Source organism: Wasmannia auropunctata, unplaced genomic scaffold (genome assembly GCF_000956235.1).
Source record: "Wasmannia auropunctata unplaced genomic scaffold, wasmannia.A_1.0 LD336053.1, whole genome shotgun sequence".
In the NCBI taxonomy this organism is placed as follows: Eukaryota; Metazoa; Arthropoda; class Insecta; order Hymenoptera; family Formicidae; genus Wasmannia; species Wasmannia auropunctata.
In genome coordinates, this window is record NW_012026837.1 from 3,698,777 (window position 1) to 3,724,015 (window position 25,239).

At 46.1% G+C, this 25,239-nt stretch overlaps 4 protein-coding genes across 6 annotated transcripts; 1 reads left to right on the forward strand and 3 right to left on the reverse strand.

Annotated features, from left to right (window-relative positions):
- The first annotated feature begins 229 nt into the window (after window positions 1–229).
- On the forward strand, window positions 230–19,387 carry LOC105451124 (histone-lysine N-methyltransferase setd3). Of its 2 annotated transcripts, XR_974552.1 has the most exons (8): window positions 230–794; window positions 1,335–1,829; window positions 2,111–2,234; window positions 15,917–16,031; window positions 16,105–16,257; window positions 16,501–16,824; window positions 16,942–17,183; window positions 17,649–19,387. XR_974552.1 is itself a non-coding variant. In XM_011691388.1 (7 exons), exons 1-7 carry the CDS (start codon window positions 662–664, stop codon window positions 17,065–17,067), a joined length of 1,470 nt encoding a protein of 489 aa, XP_011689690.1. In that variant the 5' UTR covers window positions 230–661; the 3' UTR covers window positions 17,068–19,387. The 2 variants fall into 2 exon arrangements, 1 of the variants encoding a protein (XP_011689690.1); XM_011691388.1 differs by having other exon boundaries at window positions 16,942–19,387.
- Window positions 2,245–9,388, reverse strand: LOC105451123. The gene is made up of 2 exons (XM_011691387.1): window positions 9,261–9,388; window positions 2,245–6,057 (listed from the first exon to the last, which is right to left on the reverse strand). Exons 1-2 carry the CDS (start codon window positions 9,386–9,388, stop codon window positions 2,949–2,951), a joined length of 3,237 nt encoding a protein of 1,078 aa, XP_011689689.1. The 3' UTR covers window positions 2,245–2,948.
- On the reverse strand, window positions 17,622–22,134 carry LOC105451121 (protein suppressor of hairy wing-like). Of its 2 annotated transcripts, none has more exons than XM_011691385.1 (2): window positions 21,720–22,134; window positions 17,622–21,634 (listed from the first exon to the last, which is right to left on the reverse strand). In XM_011691385.1, the coding sequence occupies exon 2, from the start codon at window positions 21,148–21,150 to the stop codon at window positions 19,600–19,602; it is 1,551 nt and encodes a 516-aa protein (XP_011689687.1). In that variant the 5' UTR covers window positions 21,151–21,634; window positions 21,720–22,134; the 3' UTR covers window positions 17,622–19,599. The 2 variants fall into 2 exon arrangements, with proteins under 2 accessions (XP_011689687.1, XP_011689688.1); XM_011691386.1 differs by having other exon boundaries at window positions 17,622–21,252; window positions 21,340–22,134.
- An 863-nt stretch (window positions 22,135–22,997) lies between these two features.
- Window positions 22,998–24,995, reverse strand: LOC105451299 (zinc finger protein 512B-like). Its single transcript, XM_011691669.1, has 4 exons — window positions 24,957–24,995; window positions 24,535–24,728; window positions 24,048–24,261; window positions 22,998–23,501 (listed from the first exon to the last, which is right to left on the reverse strand). Exons 1-4 carry the CDS (start codon window positions 24,969–24,971, stop codon window positions 22,998–23,000), a joined length of 927 nt encoding a protein of 308 aa, XP_011689971.1. The 5' UTR covers window positions 24,972–24,995.
- Between the last annotated feature and the right edge of the window lie 244 nt (window positions 24,996–25,239).

Below are 25,239 nucleotides of genomic sequence, written 5' to 3' on the forward strand. Positions count from 1 at the left end.
TAAAATCGCAAAGTGTGGGACATTCGCGATTTCAAAATTATCGCGCATTTAAAAATTGCGGATGTCAATCTTTCGCATATATATATATTAATATATATATATATATATATATATCACTTATATATTTCGATTAAGTTTATGTTGTGTGAATTTTTCATGTAACGATTGCGCATCGATTTTTAGCAAACTCTTTGATTTTTAGCGAAGACATTAAATATGAAGGCATTGAATGAAATTCTCAAAGTTAGTATCGGCCCGACTGATCTCGACGGCGCGTACGTATTCCGGGACCGTTCCGGCTAAGGCTGTGTAATTCGGTGGGAACAAGGGATGATCGAGGGTGATCCAGCCGGGTAAAAAGTAACTGCGAAAGTGGGTGACCCCTTGGCAGAAATTGGAAAATCAATAGAGTCTCGCGGCGCGCGACGACGGTAGCCGCGCGGCACGCGCCTCTCTCCGGAAGTTTGGAGGTTATGTCGCGCGTTGTGTTACGAAATCCGCGGAGGAGCCGCCGCGTCGCACGCAGGCCGTCCGTACGTGCTATTTTCGTTGCGGCGAGGACTGTGTCCATCGTGTAGGCGCCGCGCGACGCTTACGCGTTTTATAATGCATCTGCATGCGAAGGGGAGCCACGCGAGCGCCGTGAGGTAGTAGACCAAAAATGGGCAGGAAGAAGGCTCATGCATCGTCCAGGGGTAAACAACCGGGCCCGTCACCTGCACCGCAGCAACAGCGGCACATATCCGCGGCGAAGAGGAACGAGCTCAACGTCCTGTGCGAGAAACTCTTTCATCGTGAGTATCCCCGCACGTTCGTCATCGGGGACCCTCCGCGCGACACGTTCTCCGCCGATCCGTTCTCGGAACAGAGATCCATCGCGTTTCCCACGAAAAAGATTTCGTATTGCTTTGGATTTTTGGATCGCGTTTTGGCAATGAATGAATATAGAGTTTAAAACTGGAGAAGAAATAGAGCAAACATGTGTCAAGGGTTTTTTTTAGGTAAACGCACATACCAGTGACTGAACGTGTATCTATATCTGAACATGTACACAAAATTTATTAATCGCAAATGCTTTTTTTTAAATTATAAATCAAAATTTAATTGTAAAAATATTTAAAGATTACAATTAAATTCTAATATTATGAGAAAAAATAAATTTTTGTGTACTTGTTTTGCGTACTTGTTCAGATACACGTTCAGTCACTGGTACGTTTACATATATTTCACACTGCCATGCTTTCTCATATTTCCGACTGCGATCGAAATCTGCTCTGCAGTTATCGTTGGGGACAATTATTTGTTTTCACATGCTATTTCGGGTGCGCTTACAGTGAGCAGCAACCCAGCGTACGTGACGCAGTCATGGAACAACTACTTGGATATATCGGAAGTTCTGCTGAAGGTTAAACGTCTGGAGGAGATGAAGACGGAATTGTCGTCCCAGCGATCCCAGGGGATTGGACAATTTGTTAACTGGCTGACGGAGAACGGGGCGCGGGTGGACGGCCTGAGCGTCGCCGAGTTCCCGGGATACGATCTCGGACTGAGGGCGGACGTCGACTTCGCCGAGAACCAATTGATCCTGGAGATACCCAGGGCGCTCATCTTCAGCACGTACAGCGCGGCGTCGGAGCTGGCCGTTCTGCAAAACGACCCGCTGGTGCAGCACATGCCGCAAGTGGCGTTGGCCATTGCGCTTCTCGTGGAGAGATATAAGGAGAACTCCAAGTGGAAGCCCTACTTGGATATGCTTCCAAGCAGTTACAATACGGTTTTATACATGAAGACCAATGATATGATCGAGCTGAAAGGCAGCCCTACATTAGGTACATAAGAAATTGTTTTTACAATTGCTGTTGCTTTATTTTACAATGTTTTATAAAAGTAAAAAAAAGAATTTATATTTATATTTTATCCATGCATTGGCTGTGTACTTGACGATTGACTATACTTTGACAAAATAGTATAAAAGACAATAGTTTTATATCTCATATCGATAGTAAATGAGAATTTCTATTGCAGATTTACAGTATACACTGTAGTTTGCAATATTTATGGTTTCCAATATTTCCATATTCTTACAAGATTTTATTCTTTATTGTTGCAGAGGCCGCATTGAAGCAATGCCGAAATATTGCGAGGCAGTATTCCTATTTTAACAAAGTATTTCAAAATACCAACAATGACGTTTCAGCGATTCTACGAGACGTTTTCACTTACGAGAGATATTGGTGAGTAATTAGAGCAATTAGATTGTAATTAATTTTAAATAAGGATGGGTTATCAATGGGTGGTAAATCGGTCGATAGTTGAGTAAAATTTACAATTTATATATAAAATTTAACTCTTACAACATATACATATAAACCTATAAATAAATACATACTTATTTTCTACACGTAGAAGTTCAGCAAAACGATTTAGCAATTTTCACGATGAAAAAGATTTTCATTTCTTAGAAAATCCTATTTAGAAAATAATATAACCGTATATTTTAATTGCAACATTTTTTGTACCGAGTGATTTGGAAAAGTACATACATATATACAACTATTGAACTGATTTGCTTCCTTGTCGATAAAATAACGCGACGAGACATTCATCATCAGCCTTAGGGATAACTCATCCTTGATAAGCAAAAATACTGGCAATTTTCTATTAGATTGACGCAAAAGATTTACACGCGTCTCTGTTATCTTTTATTTTAAATAATGAATATTCCGAATATAAGATTCCGAATATAAGAAAAACTTTTGAGATGGAAAAACAATATTATACAATTTTAATAGCAATGTAATTTCGTTTCAAGTAAATATTACTATGAAATTAATACGATTAAAAAGTGACACTTTTCAGTTTTATTCAATAAATGAGAGACTGATATAAAAAAACGAATCTTCTGCGCCAAACCAATAGGCTAACCGTGCGATCGTGCCGGCGACGAGTTACTTCGCGTAATCGGGTATCGTCTCCCAACTGTCGTTCGCGTCTAACGAGTCGTTATCCATGTCGCTCTTGTTGTCGAACTCCTCGTCTTGCGCCTCCGTTCTCTCGGGCCTCTTGGTCGTCGACGTGGCGACGACGTTCACCATCACCGCGCTCAAACTGCTGGAGTTCGACAGCTTCCTCGCGGCCATTACCGGGCCCTGGAACACCGCGCGGGAGAACGTGTTCCTGTACGTGTACTTCTGCTTCTGCCGAATTCGGCACGTGACGAAGATCGCCAGGAAGACGACGATCGTCACGCCCAGTATCGCGCCGCTCGCTATTATGCTCGGCTTCACCTTCGACAGGGTCTTCCTCTCCTCGCCGCCGCCGCCGCCGCCGCCGTTCGCGCCGCTCACCGTCTCGCCGTACACCGCCGTTTTTATATCGATAACGTTCGGCTCCTCCTTCACGATCTCCTCGACGTATCCGGCGCGGAACTCGTCGCTGGAGTTGTCCGATCGAAGGCTCTTCTCCGTCTCGTTGATCACCACTACACTCGCGTTATCGTTGCCCACCGCAAGCCTCACTTTTGATTCGCGTTCGTCACCGTCGACTTCGGTCTCCCGCTGCCGCTGCACGTCCCTCGCGAAGGGCAGGGAATCGAACGTCGTCAGCAAATCGACGATCTGCACCGTTCGGCGGGAGTTCTCCAGTTCGCCGGCATTCCCGTTCGGCTCGTCGTCGTCGTCCTCCGGATACGTCCCCTCCGTCGGCGCGTTTCTGTCGCGCTCGGCGAGATCTAGCAGTCTCGACATCGACATGTTCTCCACGTCTTTGCCGAAGAACGGATCGTGTAGATAGCTCATGATGTCGCGGAATCGATTCATCGCCTCTTGCGCCTCGATTCTCTTCTCCGAGAACGCAACTTCGTCGTAAGGCTCGTTAGAATTGCCCGTGGACGAGAGCGGGATGACGATCCGTCCGTCGCCCGCGTCGGAGCCCTCCAGAGTTTGACGGCTCTTCGGCTTGGACATCCTCAGCCGTGACACCTCCGTCAGATGGACCTTGCTGGAGCCACGCTGACGCAGGGCTATCAGCTCCTCCACGCTCATGTTCCGCGACTTGAGAAGACGTTCCAGCCGCCTGCCGGCCGAGCCGGACGCGAACAGCTCGAAGATCTCCGCTCGCGCCTCCGGCTCGATCTCGGACACGGCCTCCTCGTAGCGTCTCGTGTCCCGGTGATTCTCCAACGCGCGATCGCGACCTCCCGGCGATCGGGTCACCTGATGATACTCGATCGAGTGATTCTTGTCGCGCGGCCTCTCCCTTCTGTCATCAGCCGGACTCGCGATCTGTTTCCCCTCGGCCTGACCCGCAACAGCGTCAATTTTACTCGAGTGATCCTTACTCTGCTGCCCGTCGTCTTCGACGTCCGGAGCGTCGCTCTGATACTCGGCTTCGATAAACGTGTTGTAATCCTCCGCGGTCGGCACGCCGATGGAAACCGTTCGATCGTTATCCCTGGTCGTTTTTCCATCGTTATTATCGCCTCCGATGTCGTCATCCCGATCGTTCCCACGACCCTCCGCCGGCCTGATCGTCCGCTCCGTGGGATTGAGAATCTGCTCGATGCTCAAAGTGGACACGGTGTCGCGGGGCTGCGGGACGATTCTCTCGGATCCCGGCGGGCTCGACCAAACCGGCGGCGCCGAGCTCTTGCCCTTCTTGAAGTCCGTGAAGTCTGAGAACTCCATGATCTCGTCCTCGTCGAGGCTCCCGAGCCTCGTCGATTCCGCGCGGTCGCTCGACGATTCCGCGTTCCCGTCGTCGTTCAGAAAGTACTCCGCGGAGTTCACCGCGACCGGCGGCGGCGTCGACGTGGTGATCACCGTCGAAAGCGTCAGGGGAGTCGTCGGCGCTCTCAGCCACGAGGACTCGTGCGCGGATTGCGTCATCCTCTCCGCGGCGTCTTGCGATGATTCTTCTCGAACGCGACTCGTGGGAACCTCCTCGTGACTCTTCGATGCCTCGTCCGCGACGGCCGCCGTCTGCGCTGCAGAGTCATCCCGAGTCGCACCCGAGGTCGTCGTGATTCTTATCGTGGTACTCTCGAACGGTTGCGTGGAGCCCCAGGGTGGCGTCACCGTCGCGGCGAGCTTCATCAGCGAGTCGGACATCACCCTCGACATCTCCTCGATGTACTCGTCGGACTCGTCGGCGATCCGCGACTTCAGGGCGTTGATCACGTCGGCCTTGCCCTTCAGGAGATCGTTCAGGGTCAGATTTCGGCGCTGCAGTATCTCCGACAGACTCGAGCCCTCCTCCTGCTGCATCTTCAGAAGCGACTTCAGCTCGAGCGCCTTCTCGCGCTCCTGGTCGGACGACTCCTTCGCCGGAGGATTGCCGTCGCCCTTCGGCGGATATCGAGCGGTGTCTCCCGGCTCCTCGTCCCCGTCGTCGGAGGATGCCTCGTTTGCCAGAGCGAACTCGTAGTTCTGCGGCGGTCGCCTCTTCCGCGGGCGAGGCCTCAGGTACTCCTCGTCGTTGAACTCGTGCTCGTACTCGTTCGGACGCGCCTGGAAGGCCTCGCGATACCTCCAGGTGGCCTCCCGGTCGTTCAGCAAACTGTCGACGATGTTACGACCGCGTTTCCCGTCGCTGCTCGCCGCGCTGTCGATCGTCTCCTCGAACGGAGCAGTCGGACTCTGCGTGCTTTTCAACGGACGACGCCTCTTGCGCGGGTAATCCTCGTCGGGATTCTCGTAATCGTCCCGACCTCGGTACGAGGCCTCGCGGTCGTCGTACTCGTCCGCCGGCGGGAATCGTCTGCCTGTATTCCCTCGGGGACGATCCGGTTGATCGATCGCGTAATGATACTTGAACGGTCGGCGACTCGCCTCCGGTGAGGAGGCCTCCTGCTCAACATCCTCGACCTCGTCCCTCGCGTAGGACCGGTAATGAGAGAAAGGCAGCAGAGGCACGGAGTCGCCGTCGCGCCACTTGGGCTCGAGAGCCTCGCCGTTGCTTCTCCACTTGCCTACAGGAGGCTCGCTCGACCGCTCGCGATTTTCCGCGGAGCTCTGCGGCACTTCCGCGTCGCCGAACCGTCCACGTGGTTCCGTCTGAAAGAGTAAAAAGAAAAAAAATTCCTTGAAAATCCTTTAATAATAAATAAATTTTTAATAAATCTGAACTAAACGCGCGCCGCGGACGTGTAAATCATGAATCTTATGAGAACAAAATTATATACAGTCGTGCGATAATCGCCGCTTTATTGAAATCGCGCGCAGGGATAAAATTAAACTTCGGCAAATTGCCGATTCGTCATAAGTCACGCGGGAAATTGTTGTTAAACGAGCCGTACGATTGTGAGCAACGGGTAAAGGCCAACGACCATAACGATAGAAAGTATTGAGGTGTTTGTGACGCTTCACAAATACAATCGCGGAACGTTTACATAAAAGGCGAACCGATCCTCCTCCGGAAAGATTACATTTTTTTTTTTTTTTCACTCAAAATCGACGCTCGCGCAGTTCGCAGCGAAACTCGCTGCGAGATCGGGGGAGGAGTCAAGCCACTTCGTGGTTTACTCGCGGCCTCGATGTGCCGTGTGCGAAAGTTTCCAGATTGATGAAAGGACATCCGTTGGTTTCGGGAAACTCTTCGCACATTTGCCGTTTTTTCGTTGAAAAAAAAAAAAAATCGCGTTTCGCCGAGCCGACAGCACACGCCGCGGAAGCACGCGTCGCGAGCACTGGATCTCGCGCGCGTATCTCTCGATTATTCGTCGGGATCTTCTTCGTGCCGAAAGGGGGATTCGGCGATTTCTCGCTTTTACTTTCGCAAGCCGGAGACGCGCGCGCGCGTGAGAATGTGCATGAAATAGAGAGCCGCGATTCTTTTGCTTGAAGATGTTTTTTTTCCGTTCTCGTTTCGCAGAGACAATCCTGGCTCGTCCGAATTAATTCGCTATTGAAATTGTTGTAGAGTAAATTGGGTTATTATTGTTTGCTTGTACAATGGTTAAAATTTACGTATAACGAATTGTAATTCATTCGCCGCATTTGTACATTAATTTATGCTTTACTGTACCTACATTCGGCTCATTTACATTTAATGCTCATAATTGCATTAGAGATCTAATAAATTGAGATTAATTTTTGCTCAATGGCATCCTCATTACGTTCCGTTACGCTGTTGAAGTATCGCGTGCATTAGACTAGGCGGAGACGCGGATCGAACGTATATAAGCGAGCCATTGTGGCGTTTCATAAGCGGGCGTTAGCTCGATAATCGGTTCATTAGCGTTATATTAAAGCATTTCGTAACTTTATTAATACAAAAGTTCCGTGCTTTCGCGGATGATTTTCACTTCACTTTCTCGCTACAAAAAAAAAGACCGCGTTCACGCGCGCGCGCGCGCGTTCCCATTTTCCACGGTCCAATCTCGGTATATATATTCGCGGGAACCACGTGGGAAATTATTCGCAATTACTCTCCCGCGAGTAATGCAGAAATCGCGAGAGAGTAATTTACGCGATTCGTCGCATTTCGCTGGCGAGCCGCCGGCCGATCGAGAAGAGATTACGCTTCGGATTTTCGGATTTGTTGCAAATTGTTTTTTTTTTCATTTTAACGACGGCTTTCCGTATAGCGCCGTATCACGCGAATCTATCTTTTCATCGTTCACAATGTGAGCTGTTAAATTTATAATTGTGCGTTTTCTCCCATTCTTCCAGAGAGAATTTGCCCCGAGCAAGCGCTTTTTACTACTATAATATAAACCAGCATTTTCCGTTTCTTTCTCTCTTTCTCTCTCTCAGGTCTGATTCCGCACCAGATTTTGTTCCTCGCCTTCGGCTCCGAGATCAAGGATACGGCGAAATACGCGACAAAACGCTCGTAAAGTCTCGAACTTTCCGCGCGCGGTGCCAGCTTTCTCTTTCTCTCACGGTTCACGCGCGAGTTTTCACGTCGCAGCGCATCGATCTCGCGGCCAGGCGCATCGATGAAAAATTCCGGGAGGAAAAGCGCCCCGACATCAGAGAGAATCGATCTCCCGAAGCCGATTTCGCGGAATACACCGGCAGTTAGGGAGAAATACAAGTGTAGATACATACAAGGCTGCTCGGAAATCGCGCACTTTCCCTGAAGTTATAAACGGCAAAAGAATGAGGTCCGTTTCTCGATGTCGAGGTGTCGGTAGTTTTCGTGCTCATGGGGAGATCGGAAACTAGTTTCAGAGCGATTTACGCTTCAGTGAATCTTATTTACCAAGAGCTTAATTTTTTAAGTGAAAGATGTATGATATCAAAGATGGAAAGGCTCGCGTATTAAAAGTTCGTATTATACTGTTGATAAAAATCGAAGAAAAAAAAGGGGAAACGTTTCAACGAGAAAACTTATAGAGTTATAATCTGTATAGTGTATACCGCAAGTTTCGTGAAAAGTAAAGTTATTATAGCGAGTAAAATCTATAATAATATATCCCGTAAAGTGTAAAATAATTTCGTTATAATTTTCGTGGCTATAAAAACCGGAATGTCTTCATAAAGTAAAATTGTTAAATTTTTAATACTGGCACGCGAAGACGGGAATTAGAAAGGTCCTTAACATCTTGCGCTTAACTTGAATCATTCAAGTTTAACGACACCTAATGAACGCAATTACCGCGGAACCTGTCACCCATGAACGTCACGATTATTTCGCAATCAAAACATGTTTATACTCATGTGCATGTATATCTGTCGGTCTTGCCCGACTTGTAATCATTCAGAGGCACCGCGTGACGAATGTCGGTAGAAATGTCACAAAAAAATTTCGCAATCTACTAGTTTTACGAAAAAATCACGACCGGTTGAAAGTGTCAGAGGTATGACTTTCGGCTTTGCGATCGGATAAAACGCGTCTAAAATATTACTCCAGACAGTTACTTTACACTAAAATTAGTGAAATTCTCAAAAACAGAAAAATCAATGTTACTTCCTAATATAATAAAAATTACTCTTGGAAACTTGAATATTATATAAAAAAAACTTTCATTTTATAATTTGCAATATTATTTACGGCAAATTTAATTTAAATTAGCTCTTTGGCTAATTTTAAAATAAATTTGTAATTTTTCGATAATTTCTCTATTCGAATTCTCGAAAAAAAAAAAAATCTATTGACTCATTTTTCGATGAGTTCTCCGTTCGAGTTGGATGAAGGATTTCACACGCACGTGACAGCTCGTTTACTCGGAAGAATGCTACACTTTCGTCGTCGCAAATTCGTATCACGGAGTTGCTGATCGAAGCAAGAAAACGAACGCTTGTCTCGCGGTTACCTGATACTCATAGCCGCCGCTTCGTCCCGCAGCTTCCGGCTTCCTCGCGGGATCGCCGTGGACGAGAACGTCGCGCGAGATGTCACACGCGAATGCGATGAGCGCGAGCACGGGGAACACCTTCCGCATAGTTACAGGGCGATCAGGAACCTCAATGCCTCGTCCTCGCGACACCGCGATCCCCTTCCGCCGCTACGACACTTCGTCTCGTCGCTCCTCGCGAGCACGAGGTGCACGTAAATCACCGCGGCGCACAGAATAACGAAGATCACGTTCTTCCGATTGCACAAACTCGGGATCCCCTCAAGAACCATGCAGGCGAACGGTGCACTCGAGGTCCCCCCCCCCAATCCGTCAATATCCGTCAGAGATTTTGCGAGATCACACAATAGTTACGACGGAACGATCTCGTAATTAATCTCTCTGCGTAATTATCTTCGCGATGCACTGAGATAATTATTAATTAGTTCGGTGTATCAGTTTATCTAATCCATCGTGTTTGCACTCGGGCCTGCCAGGAGATATTCGGTTCAACGAAACGAAACTCCGCGAGAGCTCTTGGGAATATCGTCCGGCAGCTTTTCTCACTTTGCACCCTTCCTCACCTTCTCGCTCTCTCAATTTTCCTTTTATCTCCGTGTCACAGAGATCTCGTTTTGATCACCACACGGGGGACGTCACGATCCGCGTTCTCCATGTTTTCGATCCCGCGAAAGAGAACTTCGCTCGCGTGTGTCTCGCGCGATAATCGGGTATTATAAAACTTTCGCGGGCTCGGACGCGCGCTCGTCTGCGCTCTCGGCAAATCGCCCCTGCGAACTGACGTCGCTTTTCTCCGCGCGCGCTCCTAAAGTAAGCCGGTGAAACTCGAGAGGAGGTAAAAGAGTCTTCCACCGCGAGTGTCTACCTCGCGCTGCCTACTCGCGATCGCCCGCTCTCGACGGGATGTTCCCGTGCGAGTCGCCGGCACGGAGAGATGAATTCCGGTATTAATCGCTGCACGCGGACCGCAAGCCAGAGCGATTCGATCGGCCCCAGTATCCGCGATTGGCGAAGAAGTGCCCTCGCCATCCCAAATTGGGAAGCGTGTTATGTATTTCGCGTCGCGAGAAAAAGAAGAAGAAGAACGACGTCGGAGAAAGTTTAGATACTAGTCCAGAGAATATTCGAAGTATCAAATGTCCGGGCATTAAAATGGAATATTAATTATAAGCACAATTGCGAGGATTACGTTCTTTCTGTGGGGATATGCAAAATACTTGGTACGGAAACTTGATATGGAACATTCAATACATGTCTTATGTATATAGGTAATAATTGCGAGAGAGGAAGAAAGCACTATCGTGAGAATTATGACGCAAGGGTATTATATGCTTGTATGTGTGCACGATTAAATAATCGCTGGTTGGCAACATAAAGAAATGTAATGGCTCGCGATGGCGGTCGTTAGAGAATCGATAGGCTGTTAATTTACTCGCTAATATCTCAATTATTGGTTTTACCTATCGCGCGATTGACTGCACGATTGAATTCTTCCCGCTCCGCGCGGCCGCGGTTCCAGCGGACTTGCATGGGAAGGAGGAAGTCGTTAAGTAACTCGACGCGAAAACCCTGTTAACGCGAGTGCCGCGTGCGTATATCTGTCACCGTTGAACCTTCAATCGCGATAAAAACTCGCGCTCGCGGGATTTCACGCGACTCTCCGCGTGTATATATCTCTCCGTATATACCTGAACGTGTATAGCGATAAATCATGCGAATCGCGGGCATTAATTCTACGCGATATAATATACACGCGATGCGTTTGTTTTTTTTTAAATCGTCTATTAAAGCTCTCTATATGTATGTAGATTGCATATCATTATCGAAAAGATACAAAGTCGCGGAGTTATTTCCCGCGCGATCGGAGAAGCAGGGCAGGTGGAATCGCGTACATCGCGTTTTTTTTTTGCCCGGCGTGTATTTAATGCACGTTGCGGCATTACAAATTACGAGCAGCAAATGCGAGCACAAAGTGGAGAAGTGTGTCGATCGTTTGCAACAACAGAGGCTATGCAAACTATTCTTTTACGCGTAATTTACGTAGACAATACTTATAACACAGCCGTGATTTCTCCTCCTTTCTCCTCTTCTTAAAATCATACCCCTTTGCCGACGAAATTTGTGTAATAATTTCCTGAGAGTTACGATGTTATATCTTACGAATTGCTCCAGCGAAGCTTTAATATTGGCAGAAGTTCAGCGCTTATAAGGTTGGCGACCATTTTCATCGTCTTCCCTTTGTGCATTTATAACTCTTTCATTCGGCCTACTGTATACTTTCACGAATTTAAAGCAGCGAATTATTAAAGTAACAAACAACTTCTTTTTCTCATAGCTCGTATAGGTCACTGTTACGCGGGAAGAACTTTAGTTGGCCGCTATGCCCGGCAACGAAATCCCTTGTTTCCCGAAAGAAGCTCGCGTGTGAATCCGTCGTTTCTCGCGAAAAGTTTGTACCAATTATCGCATTATGCAGCTAGTTATAAACGCGCGGACGGCTCGCGGATTAACACGTAACGCGACGGAGGGAAATTAACGAGGGTTTCCCCCCGGCGCGGCGCGACAGCTTGAGAGCGCGGCTGTCACGACGGTTCGTCCGCTAATGAACCACGGTGAAGCGGCGACGATATAACGATAATGACGAGGGTAATGACAACAATGACAAGGATAATGACGACGCCGTCTCTTTCGCAATTCGTCGTTGTGGCGCAGATAGACATCGGAGAGGAGCAGGCTCCATTGTCTTAATCTCGCCTCAGACGATCCATGAGAGATGAATGAGGTAGAAATTGACATACTACAGTATCGTGCGCCTTTCTTTCAGGGAGGCTTTCAATTCCCGCGACACAAAACGTTATTATAATTAATTAAATGTAAATAAAATAAATTAATGAATTAAGCTTTCTATACACAAAGAATGGTGATCTTTATCTTAATTGAATGTAAACTCATGGACTCTCGATGTTTGGGAAATAAGCATCAGTTATAGATCGCTTGATATATGGGCTTCACTAATAACAGCACGTCGGGGATGGATGCACACACTCGGCAGCGCACGTGAGAAGGTCGCGCGATGAATCGTATAGATCGTGAGATCTTCTTTATGCACACTTTCTACGCGATCTAAGCGAGCGCGCCGCGGCGAAGGGACGCGACCGGCCTCGGACACGTTGGAAATAATAGCGATCGCCTTAGTTTACTGTACGTAATGAAATCCCGTGTTCTCGTAACCCACAAGGATGATGGATATACTGCCGCACGAAAACACCGGCGATATACTTTCCAATCTAACGTGTAAGAAAATATAATGCGCCGGACGATAAAAGGTGTCTTTCTCTTTCATTGAGATATCCCTCACTTTTTGCATCCAAACTCTGCGCTGAATTTTTCGCTAAAGTATTTACTCCGTTGATCGTCTGGAGTTTATATCTATGAAAGCCGTTTAAGAGAGAGATACGTAGGAAATATTAATTTTTAGATGGAAAACCTTTGCGCTTTTTAGTTAGATACGCAGTTCCTGGTGACCTAGTTTATATCCCGATGGTTTTTTTTTTACATTCGATACGTAAATGTCACAGCGGGCACCGTACGCAAGCACTGTATTGAATTCACGTTGATTAATGATTGCTGCAAAACGCTGCGTTGGCAGTTCGAGATTTCTAACGCGGGAATACCATCCTGCAATGTACGTGTTCCTGTCCCGGTTAACTATAATATTACACGTCATGATAGAGACTTTGGAGCGCGTATTATGACGAAATATTTATATATATATTTATATGCGCTCGTCAATTTCGCATTATGAGAACTTGGGCAACCTTTGAGCAATCCTTTTCTTATACGCATATGACATGTATGCTAATATTGACGGCAATGACGTAGTTGAGCTACCCACTGTAGCTCGGATTTAGCAATCAATTTAATTAAGTTAACAATATGAATATGTCATTTCTGTAAATATAAACAAAATTCTTCGAGAGACCTTATAAGATTCCTATTTATATTTGTATAGGAATGACTCGTACGGTATTATTATAATTTTAATATAATATATATTACACTTTCATATTTCCATTGATAATAATGTGCTGATATAGTTATTTTAAAAGCATCGCAATTACCTCACGTAAACAAATGTAAATATATACGACAGAAATTTTTGCCGCGAACAAATTTTGTCTGTTTAAGGTGAAAACGATCGCGCAGCACGTCAGAAACGTTTGCGCGTGATATGGCTCGCGTTCACCAGTGCGTTATTGTTTAATGAGTTCGTTACAGCGACAGCGTTGGTGAACGCCGTCGCGCGAACCCCGCCGAAAGACACGCGTGATCGCTTTCGCAGCATGCGGCACGCACGCACACGCGCGCACGCACGCTCGTATGCAAATAAACGGAACGCGGAGCGATTGGAAGCGTAGTCGAGGAAACGGCGGCGGTGCGGGGCCTTTTCCTCGAGCGAGAACATTAGAGAACGTGTGCGCGCGCGCTTCTCGCTAACTCTCGGCGATATCCCTCGCCTCGCGTATTTCTCGGTCCGCGCGAGAGAGCCAAGGAACTCGTAAAGAGCCCGGCGCCGCTTCGCGCACTTTCACACGGATCTCGTACTTTCATGACAAATCCGGCCTTCCTATATAGCGCATCTCGATTAGCAATCTCCGCGCGCGCGGGTGTTTTAAAGGAGAACGAAACGTTCTTCACGGCGCGCGGTTTTTACAATGATAACGCGAATTTTTACGCGCGACGATTTTAGAAGCGAAAGCGTTCTGACGCGTATACGGAACAAAGCTGCGACAGAGTTTCGATTACGATCGCCTTACGATACGATTGTATCTGCATTGTTACACTGATTTCGCATGGAAAAAAGAAATGTGTGTATATGGAACGAAAACCTCGCGCGCTAAACACCGCGATGATCTGATTGCAACATGCGAATTACGAAGCGTGTCAAAAGCGAAATCTCACGGTTTCATCGAAATTCTTTTTCGAAAATTCAATTTTTCAGCGCGCTCACGCTGACGCACGAATGCGCGCGCGCGCGCGTGCTATCATTGCTCTTAACGCACGAGTAAATTCGCCGTGCGTTGCAGTTTCTTGTTTGCCCGCAAGACACGCTTCGCGCGACTCTCTGGAGTTACACGAAATTATAAACTCGTGCCGCTATAAATGCAGCGGACTGTCGACGGACCGTGAAATTTTATTCTTCTCTTTTATCGTAAGAGGCGAACCGGCCGCGGCGCGGCGCGGTGTCGACGCGTATTGCGGTTGAAGACGCCTGGACTTTTCTATTTATTATTACGACGAGAGAGCCTTCTTTTCACTGAAATTTCATTTCTATTGTTGTTACGACACGATTGCTCCTGTCTATTGATTATTTGCAATTTTTTTCGACGCGCGGCGTAATAGATTACAGCCAAGCTCGAGCGCCAAGTGGTGACGTATCATTTTGCGGTTATTGCATAGGAGAAAACCCCGCGACTGGCGAACCTGTTTCTTTCGAGCCTATCTCCCGATCGAATCTAAATATTTCGCGCACAGGGTCGTTGACTTTTTCGCGAATCAATCTCGCTGGCCTCTAATGCCAGACAATCTTGATTTTCAAGATATAATTCGAGACTAACTGCGTAGAACTGTGCAAATTGAGCTCCATTCCATTAAAGAGAACTTATTTCCATTTAAATCTCAAGAAAAAATGTGCAAGACTGTATTAGAAAATAAGAATTGGATACATTACAAATTTTTATATAATCTCTATATATTACAAAGCTGTTTATAATTAACTGATGGACAATTATATTTGTTGTAGAATATTTCTAATCGCTATTTTTTAACGGACCCACGACGCCTTGGGAAATGAACTCCCCGACTTTCTTCCGAATTTTAAATTGTATGAAATATTAAATTTGAGCAGTAGAAGCGAAAGAGCTGTAGGAGTAATAAATCGTATCCTCGGTGGACAATGAGCATATTCAAGGGTCATTTGCTTGACACGGTTTACTAGAATTAATTTCCTCTGTACGAGGAAGAGCTCGATCACGCAACTGGCACGGTGGTCGTCGACGGTGTAGGCGCGTTTATATGGACCTTATTATATGCACGGGCGATGAAATCCCGGTTGAACGAGAGTAACACGCGATCGTCTCCCACGTGGAGGACGCGCGCGACGGTAACGGTAAGCGCGCGTTTCTCCGGATAGAGAAAAAAAGAGAGAGAGAGAGAGAAAGTTCGCTTCTCGCCTAACGGATGCGGCAGTAGCTGCGGTAATGAAATCCCTCTCGTATATATGTTCATTTCCGGAATGGGGTCAAGTTCTCGTGTGTCCGAAAAGCAGCCGCCTGCCCGGCGGCGAGTTAACAATGTTCTTCCTCAATTTCGCTCCGAAGGCGAAAGCGCTTCACGCTCCGTGGAGATTGACGCGGCGTACGCACGCATTCGTCGTAACGGCGACTTTTGATAGCCGGATTTCACCTCGAGCTCGGAAATTCGTGCGTCTCTCGTTCGGCTCTTGGATTGTATTTTCGTTCGAGAAGATTCGAAAGATCTCATCTATCGAGCCGAGGAATCTTAATTAAGCGATGTAACAGAGATACCGATAATAATGTCGAATGAATTTTTCAGCTGGGCAGTCTCCACGGTGATGACGAGGCAGAACCTGGTCCCGAGTCCGGACGGTTCGCGCATGATACACGCTTTAATCCCGATGTGGGATATGTGCAATCACGAGAACGGAAGGGTAAGTCAGTGGAGTTATAATGAGCCCGGCGCGGACGAACAATAATGCGTTTTCTTTGTCGTTTACCGTATAGATTACGACGGACTTCAACGCGACCTCGGATCGCTGCGAGTGCTACGCGCTGAGGGGCTTCAAGAAAGGGGAGCAGGTGTTCATAAGTTACGGCCCGAGAACCAACTCCGATTTCTTCGTGCACTCGGGATTCGTCTGCATGGATAACGAACAAGTAATGCGCATTTATTTATTTATTTAAAAAAAAAAAAGAATCACATCATTCTGTTGCTAAAGAGTTTTAATATCGGAGCTTGCAAATCGCGTGAAGGCAACTGATGTCCAGTAATATCTTTGCCAAGGAGAGATCGGCGCCGATCTTATCGAGGAGCGAGGAGCGAATTTCACAATTCGAATCTCCGTATATACGTTATTTACAAGCGACGGGCGCTATATGTTGCAACGTGGTGTGTTACAGGACGGCTTTAAGCTTCGTCTCGGCATTAGCAAAGCGGACTCCCTGCAGAAGGAGCGGATCGAGCTGCTGGGCAAACTGGATCTGCCGTCGGTAGGGGAATTTTTGCTGAAGCCGGGCACGGAGCCCATCTCCGATACGCTGTTAGCCTTCTTGCGGGTGTTCAGCATGCGAAAAGCCGAGCTCACGCATTGGCTACGCTCGGACAAGGTCTTCGACCTGAAGCACGTGGACTGCGCGCTGGAGACGGTCGTCGAGGAGAATGTCAGAAAATTTTTGCTGACCAGGCTGCAGCTTTTAATCGCTAATTATCCGACAACACTGAAGGTGAAAGTGAAACTCGCCGAACGTTGCGCCGTCTGCCTTTACTCTCTGCCTTCCCCTTATCGATCGCGCGAGGCGGTTAGTCAATATATACGAATGTTTCCTTTTTTTTTTTCGCAGGAGGATCTGGAGCTGCTGGATACCACGTTGCCGCAGACGAAAAAGATGGCGGTTCAGCTGAGGGTCACGGAAAAGAGAATTCTTTCGGGCGCGCTCGATTACGTGGAGCAATGGATAAAGGCTTGAAATGATCGGCTGTGGTTCTTTTTTCTTCGGCGAGGATATCATACTTACGACTAGAAGCATCTCGAGAGAAACCAACTTTATTTTTACAATATTTCCGAACGATTTCAAATAGAAAAGTAAGATATATACATATATAAAAGTGGACGAATTATAATTAATAAAGCGTATATTTATCGTCTGTTAAATACGCAAACTCTTCATAGTCGACGTGTGTGCGCGTACTAATTGTAAGGAAAAAACATATTGTAAAATATACTTGAGAATTATTACGGATGATCGACGATTATATATGTACGTCTACGTGATATATAATGTAATTGTATGATAATTGTGTGTTCAGCAAACATCTTAATTCTTGTTGTCGTAGAAATGAAGATTTTCAAGCTTGGTTTTTTCGTTCGAAAATTGCATACGAATCAAATGCCGATTGATAGAGAGAGAATGAGAGATCGAATGATTCTGATTTTTATGATCATGAGAATTGATATTTTACTTGCTCTGCTTTGATATATATATATATTTAAAAAAAAATGATATTCATATACAAAGGAGAATATTGTTAATGAACATTTATTTTTCAGAACGAATACATAACAGAGCTGAAATTCTTGATGTGAAACTATATAATAGCGTAGGCCTACGACATTAGATTTACATACGCCGCAAGATATTTCCTGACGCACGAGTGAATTTGAACGACCCGCGTAAATATGACCATACGAGGTGTTTCCGAGTGTTTATCATGCATTATAAAATCGCGTTTAGTATCCCCCCCCCCCCACGTGATTCATCACGTTACTGTAAAAAAAAAAAACGTTGCGAGAACTGTGCCGCGCGTCTCACGCGCCGATTATATCTCTAGGAAATGCCAGATTTCACGAAACGAAATTGATTAAAATTAACGAAGCTAATTGTAGCGAGACGCTATGATTATCAGGCTACAGCAGGACTGATAGCTCGGAATATCGCTTTTTTAAATATATTTCAATATAGGAATAATTAAAAGAATGTTATATAAACATACACTATTTGACATGTACGTAATATACACGATGAGATTTTAAAACCTATAATGCGATCAGTATATGTACATATACCTTTACAGGCTGTAAGAAAAATTTATTGCATACGCGACGCAATCTTTCGGAACGGATAATTCGCATAATGTGAGCGTCAAGTGTGATAGCGGAATGTATTTACATTACAAATTTATAATTTGTATCTATTCCGTATTTAGGGTCTTGTAGAAAAAGAGACTTGCGTTGATTGGAAAATTCAGGAACACAAAGCAGAAAGTGAAAGTTAACGGAATTTCAGTCTTATAAATAAAAATAAAACAAAAAAAAATAAAAGATATAATGTACATATAATTAATAAAAATGAAAAATTATAATATATATATATAATATCTAGCAATTATTTTTAAAATTAAACTTATCACATTGCACTTTTCGTACATACGTATTCAATAATTAATTGAATTAAAAAAAAAATTATATTTGAAACCGCAAACGATGGCAATAGAACATCATGAAAAAACTTGCAGAATTCTCAGGACTCAAACTTTATTTTCATTTGCGGAACAAATCTATTAATATAATTACTGCGCATAATATAATATATAAATCTCTACACACATATATTTATATTATATAGTAATTAAATTCTGCAAAATCTCTTTTTAACACGCTAACAAACACAGCGAACCAAAAGAAAAGTAAATTTGTAAAATAATGTTTAATGAGCACCACAATCATCATAGCTCCTCGTTTCGAAGCTGCTTTTGCAAAATGGATGACAATCGATATTATCAGTAACTGCTTATCTGAATGTGTTCCTAAATTTTCTGACGATAGCGTATAGAGAATTCGACCGCACCACTCCACGTTGATACACATGAAAAGCTGTATTATACGCGAAATTATCTAAATGCAAAAATAGCCGTGGCCGATGAAGTGCAACATATATTCCATATATTCTACCTCAAATATACCTGGTATTTCTCATCGATTAATGTTAATGTATTATATTTTTTTATTTTAATAATTTTAAATACAATACAGTCTTTAGTATATCAGCGCGGAGCAGCGCAAGCAGTCGAATTCGCTACTAGGTTCATCAGAAAATACCTGCTATTTCGATCGTTTCACAACTATCTGTTTCCGTATCTATTTTTCTTTCCTTATCTATCTTTCGGATCGCTAATATATGTGTTTAATTATCATCGATATACTTTACTTAACAAGAGAAAGAAGAAGAATGTAACATGTTCTATGTAAAATTAACGGTCTGTGGTATAAATTGATATCAAAATCCTGAAGCAAACGATACACTTTTAAAAATAGCGCATGAGTTACATCTATAAACGGCACTTACAATTGTATCAGTTTTATTTTATAGTCCGACTTGAGTATCACTATTACGCGAATGCTCGAGAAGATGTTCGACGGTAAAAGTTTAACGACTGTTCGCAGGAAAGAGTTTGTCGCGTTCGTCACGATTCAAGCTCGAGCGATATTCACTTTCTCGTCCTTATGACGGATCGTAGAGATCGGTTTCCTGCTGCAACGGCTCGATCTTGTTGTCGTAGTAGCTGTCGGAATCTTTAAAGTCAGGAACTACAACGATATCGATAGCGTCCCCCTTGAGTTCGTAACCGTCGTCACCGTTCAGCTCGTCCTCCATCTCCTCCTCCTCCTCCTCCTCCTCCACTTTTACATTCCCCACGTTGTGGTCCTCGGTGAGATGCGTGAGTAGGGCGGGTAAGGCGTAAAATATCTTGTCGCACAGATTGCATTGAAACGTCTTACCGTCGGCCGCGCGCAAACAGTGCATGTAGTCCTTCATGGGCTGGTAAACCTTTCTGTGCAGGGCCATGTGCTTCTCGTGGTCCATGGTGAGAATGAATTCGTACGTGCAGATCGGACACTTCAGGTTGTGCTTCGTCCACATCGTGTGGATCTTGAGCCGGTGGAGGCTCTCGTACACCTCGCCGCAGATCGGACACTTGAGGCATATGTGATTCTTCAGGGTCTCCATGTTCTCGTACATGCCGCTGCACTCGTTGCACTGATACGACTTCTGCTTCGTGCAGGTGTGCTTGAACCAGTGCTTCTCCAGCTGCGCCAGGATGTCGAACACCAATTCGCAGACCGCGCAGGCGAACATCCCGTGATGATCGCGCTTCAGACCGTACTCCACCAGGGCGGTCGAGCACTGATAGTGGTTCTCGTAGTTGTCCTTGCGCAGCAGGCTCTCGTTGCAGGACTCGCATTGGTTCTGATGCTTGGTCAAGTGAGCAAATAGCATTCCGGGCTCCGCGTTCGAGTAATTGCAAAAATTACACATGTAACAACTCTCCGTCGTCATGTGCAGGTGCGAGAGCAGGTGCCTCTGATACGTGTTCGGACTGAAGAACGTCGCGCCGCACGCGGGACACTTCAGGTAGGGCCTCTTCTTGTCCGTGTAGTGCAGCGAAAGGGGATTCAGCTTCTTCGCCCACTTCTTGTCCCTCTTGATCTGATCCGCGCTGTCGTACGTCATGTCCTCGATCTTGGGGATACGCTCGTGCTCCTCGGAGGACGTGCTCTGGCTGGTCTCGTCCTGCGCCGCCCGATCGCTGCTGGCCGCGTACTTCCGCAGGTACACCATCTTGTTGTAGCTGTGCTTCCACCTGCCGTTCTTTTGACTCTTCGAGAGCTTGTGCACGCTCTGCTCGAACAGCTCCTCCATCCTCATCGCCCCGGCGTCCTCGAGAGACTCCAGGGGCGGCATTAGATAATTGTAATTGTCCTCGCCGGACACAGACGGCTCGATCTTGCAGGACACCCCGGAGGGATACAGCAGGTCCAGCGGCGTCTCCTCGTCCGGAGGCTCCACCTTGTGCGGCACGGCCTCCATGACGTTGTTGCCGCTGTTATTCCGCAGCTTTCGCCCGCTGCCGCTAGCATGCTTGCTCTTCCTGTGGCCCTTGCTCTTCTTCTCCTCCGCGGTCTTCCTCGCCTTCTTAGTTCTCGCCACGTTCTCGCCCTCGATCTCGTCCAGCTTCAGCATCTTGTCAGTCTTCAGGTCGCGCCGCCTCATCGACGCTGTTATATTACACGATCGGGTGCGACGGGGTTACGTGTGTTTACAATCCGCCAGACGTCGTGTGACATAACCTACGTGACACCTCGGCGTGTGTATCTGTTTGAACAGCACGTACGGCGTACATGAGAGAACGTGCGAAATCTCGCCGCAATCTCGCATGAAGAACCTGGCGTGTGTACTCACGTGTGTCGTCGACAGCCGTCGCATAGCCGACGGGGAGGGCCCGGTGTGTCGCGCGTTTCACGACGACGCGCCGTCACGTCGCACCCCCGCGCATTGATTTTTCCGGGATCCGGATCTCTCCGGACGCATGGCCGTGCGTGTTCCGCTGTTCCCAGAGTGGCACGGCGCGAAGAGAGGAAGCCCGCGGAAACGCCCCGCGTGTCTCCGACGCTCTCGTGAGAGACGGGGGCTCTCGTTCCAGGGAAAACACGTACCACCCTCGGCGTTTTTCTCTCCCTCGGCAACGCTGGATCAGCTGTTCCACGAAACGGATGTGAGAGAGAGAGACCGAACGATCTCGTTCGCCATGCCGTAGCGTCGCTTACCCGCCGCGCTCTTACCGTGTCCTCCGTTCTGGTTTCACGAGTAGAAAGGGCTCGATAACGGACCCGTGTGGCAGCTCGCGGCCGCGCGAATCGATGGGAAAGAAAGAAAGAAAGAAAGAAGGGAGGAAAGGAAGAATGTGCGCGCTCGGTGTTGATCTCTTTTGCCTTCTCCCAGCCTCCTCTTCCCCTCGGACAACACACCCAGAGGCCCCGGATATTCGCCTATTTTGTTTTAAACGAACTTCCTGTTTGATGGGAAGGAGGAGGAGGAGGCAAAGACATTTCTCGATTTCTTCTCGTTTGCAACGATCCCTTTTAATGCTCATTCGTCACTCGCAGATTACGAGATAAAATCACGTTATTTTTTTCGGCTGTATTAAGTTAAAATGAAATTGGGTCTTTCAGCGTGAAAGTATTTCTTCCCTCCCTTTCTCTCCCTCCCTTTCTCTCTCTCTCTCTCTCTCTCCCCTCTTTTCTTTCGCTCTCCTCTCCTCTCTCTCTCTCTCTCTCTCCCTCTCTCTCTCTCCTCTTTCTCTTGTTCTTTTTCTCTCTCTGCCTTTCTCTCTCTTTCTTCGCCATATATACAGTGTCCTTCGAAAATTTGTATTGACTGAACTATTAAAAAATGTGACGCACGATGCTATGCTTTATGAATTTACAATGCGACACGTGGCTTATTAAATGTATATAGTTTTGAAGCTATTTTATTATCATCACGTTATTATCCAACAAAGTGATTTTCTAGGTATACAAGTTTTGCCTAGATATAATATTTGTCTCGCTAATCTCTTATACTTTAATGTAAACACGATGAGAACGTGTGATCTATTTCCGATGTAACGACGACGCGTAAAATAGGAAGAAAAATTGTGCCAAGAATTATAAGAAAAAAAAATGGAAAAATTATCTAGATCTAAATTTTTCAAGCTTCTAGCTTTCTCGAGGCTCCTCAAAAACGTGACGCAGTTAATTTCTGGCTTTTCGCATTGCCCGAGCGCATCCACTTTGCATTTTTTTTTGTGACGTGCAAAGCGTTAGAAACCCTCGCTGTTACCATTCTCACAGAAAGCCCCTCGCGGTTTATTATGTACATACAATTTCAACGAGAATTCCGAAGAATTTATAACCACAGGATACGTAAATTAGAATTCTTCCATTTATTCTACTGACATCTCCCTTAAATTTATATACATAAACGGGACGCGTCGGACGAGCTATATTATATGTCCCTCGATTTTATATACAACATTTCGACGACCCTCCGGTTCTCTCCCCCTGGCCCCTGTTCGAGAATCAGTTCTTGTCGGTCTTCCTCTTTTTGTGCTCGTGCCCATGGACAAGATGGTCGACATGGGCGATGTGGGCATCGTGGTGATCGTAACCGTGGCCGTAACCGTGCGCCAGCACGTGACCGAGAAGCCCATGGCCGAAGCCGTGGGCGAGGGGGGCGATGCCGCCGATGCCGCCGATGCCGCCGTGGTCCAAGTGCACGCCGTGCACGCCGTGCACGGCGGCGACGGCGGCCGACGGCGGCGGGTGGACGTACAGATGATCGGATGCGTAGTCGCGCGCATAGATGGCGCCAGCGAGGCCGCCCGCGGCCGTCGGAATCAGCGGGATCGCCGCCGCCGGGGGAACCGGCAAGGGCGGCAGCGGGGCCAACGGTACTGGGACCGGCACCGGCACGGGCACGGGCACCGGGTGCTTCACCGGGACCGGATACGGCTGCTGCACGGGCACCGCGATCGGCTGCTTCACCGGGTACGGCACCGGGCGCTCCACAGGAACCGGAACCGCCTGCGTATATTAAAAAAAAAAAATGTTTCGGTTAATCGCGATTTTTGTCTCGATAGAAATCAATGAAGATAGAAAGAGGTAAAAATATGAAAAATAATCCTTGATTTCCATGCATGCATTTAATTGGGGTAATCCTTAGAGACGCGTTTTTGATGCGCCAAATCCAATATCAAATAAGCATTTTTTTGATTACGTTCGATGAAAGGAATGCTAGTTTCGATTGTAATTTTAATGGGAAATTTAAAGATGATTTTTTATGTATTAAATCATTTGTAGTTTTGAAAATTCTAACTGAAAATCGAGGCTTTTTTAAAAATTAATTTCAGAGATATATGATTGAAAGAAAATGACATTTTTCATTATGCTGATCTTTACGTTAGAATATCAGCTTAAAATATTTGCTTATCAATATGATTTAGATATTAAGAGATTTTCACAATTTTTTTTCCATCATTACTTTCTGCAAAATTACCGCAAATTAAAGGAAAAGTGATCATCATTAATAGACTTCACGCGCCGATGAAAGTAAAATTGGCGAGACGCTACCTGAGGTACCGGTATCGGGACCGGGACCGGTTTGTGAATGATCTTCTCGATTGGTATCGGCACGTGATACGGCTTCTCTATGATTATGGGCTCCGGAATTGGCACCGGCTTCTCCACCACCACGTGCTTCGTTATGACCACCGGTAGTGTTTTCAGAATTCCGGGTGTTAGGGCGATGCCACCTCTACCATAAATCGCACCTGCCAGGTTCAACCTGTCGATCGACACGAGATGTTCTGAATATTTTCGTGAATATAATTGTTAACGGCATTGTCTTTAGATATAATTTTTAGGAAGTACATTAAACAAATAAGAATACACGATTCTTCATTTAGCCAGTTAGTTTATACTTTTTTAATTGGGATTATATTTTAGAATGCTGAAATTTAATGCGAAACGTGTACACGGTTTAGAGGGTTACTCTAAATCATTCTACATTATATGAACCTCATTTATTACTTTCAATAAGTGTATTAGATATTTTTACCCTGCGTGGAGATTGACCTCGGGAAGTTTGAGTCCTCCTTTCCAAGGGGCGTGGCCGATCGACCACGGTTGTCCATGTCCATAAGGGCTCGATAGACCGATCCATCCGTCATTTCCGATAATGCCCCGTTTTTGCTGCTTCGCATCTTTCGGTACCGACGCGACCGCGTAGGTGCATAGTAACGTCAGGAACAGCTGAAATACAGCACCCCATCGTAAATTAATTCAAATTTTGATAAATTAATATCTTATAAAGTTTTCAACTATTTAATGCGTTGTATAAATCAAGAGAGTTGAAAACTCTCTAGAATTTTTAATTGCAGAAAAAACTGGTCAATCGGTTTACAACCCAGATATTTTATATTTGATGCAAACTTTAATCTCGATTTACGCAATTTAAATGAATAAAGTGCGGCTACTTACAAAGATCTTCGACATTGCTCTCTCGTCGTCGGACAAACTGTTCGTAAGATCGTAACAACGGAAGCCTTTTATATTTGCGAATCGTACCGGGGACGAGTTGACGGGTCCAGATCGAGGAACAGATCAAGTTCCCATTTACGATCAAATCGGAAACTCACCCTCCTCTCGATCGTTACCCCGAACTTCCGGTGATGAAAGTTGCCGGCGATCGATCCAGTTTGCGGCGACATTTCAAAGTGACGTCAGACACGTAAAGCCTATAGGTGAATGAAATAAGAAAGTA

What these genes read in the sequence shown, in the direction of transcription:
- LOC105451123 (XM_011691387.1), bottom strand. Translation starts at nt 9,388, where the DNA reads ATGCGGAAGGTGTTCCCCGTGCTCGCGCTCATCGCATTCGCGTGTGAC. An exon ending in AGCGGCGGCTATGAGTATCA is followed by an intron (nt 6,058 to 9,260) that starts GGTAACCGCGAG and finishes CTTTTTACTCTT; the next exon opens with TCAGACGGAACCACGTGGAC.
- LOC105451121 (XM_011691385.1), bottom strand. Translation starts at nt 21,150, where the DNA reads ATGAGGCGGCGCGACCTGAAGACTGACAAGATGCTGAAGCTGGACGAG.
- LOC105451299 (XM_011691669.1), bottom strand. An exon ending in GAGGTCAATCTCCACGCAGG is followed by an intron (nt 24,262 to 24,534) that starts GTAAAAATATCT and finishes GTCGATCGACAG; the next exon opens with GTTGAACCTGGCAGGTGCGA. An exon ending in TCCCGATACCGGTACCTCAG is followed by an intron (nt 23,502 to 24,047) that starts GTAGCGTCTCGC and finishes TAATATACGCAG; the next exon opens with GCGGTTCCGGTTCCTGTGGA.
- LOC105451124 (XM_011691388.1), top strand. Translation starts at nt 662, where the DNA reads ATGGGCAGGAAGAAGGCTCATGCATCGTCCAGGGGTAAACAACCGGGC. An exon ending in GTGCGAGAAACTCTTTCATC is followed by an intron (nt 795 to 1,334) that starts GTGAGTATCCCC and finishes GTGCGCTTACAG; the next exon opens with TGAGCAGCAACCCAGCGTAC. An exon ending in GCAATCACGAGAACGGAAGG is followed by an intron (nt 16,032 to 16,104) that starts GTAAGTCAGTGG and finishes TTTACCGTATAG; the next exon opens with ATTACGACGGACTTCAACGC.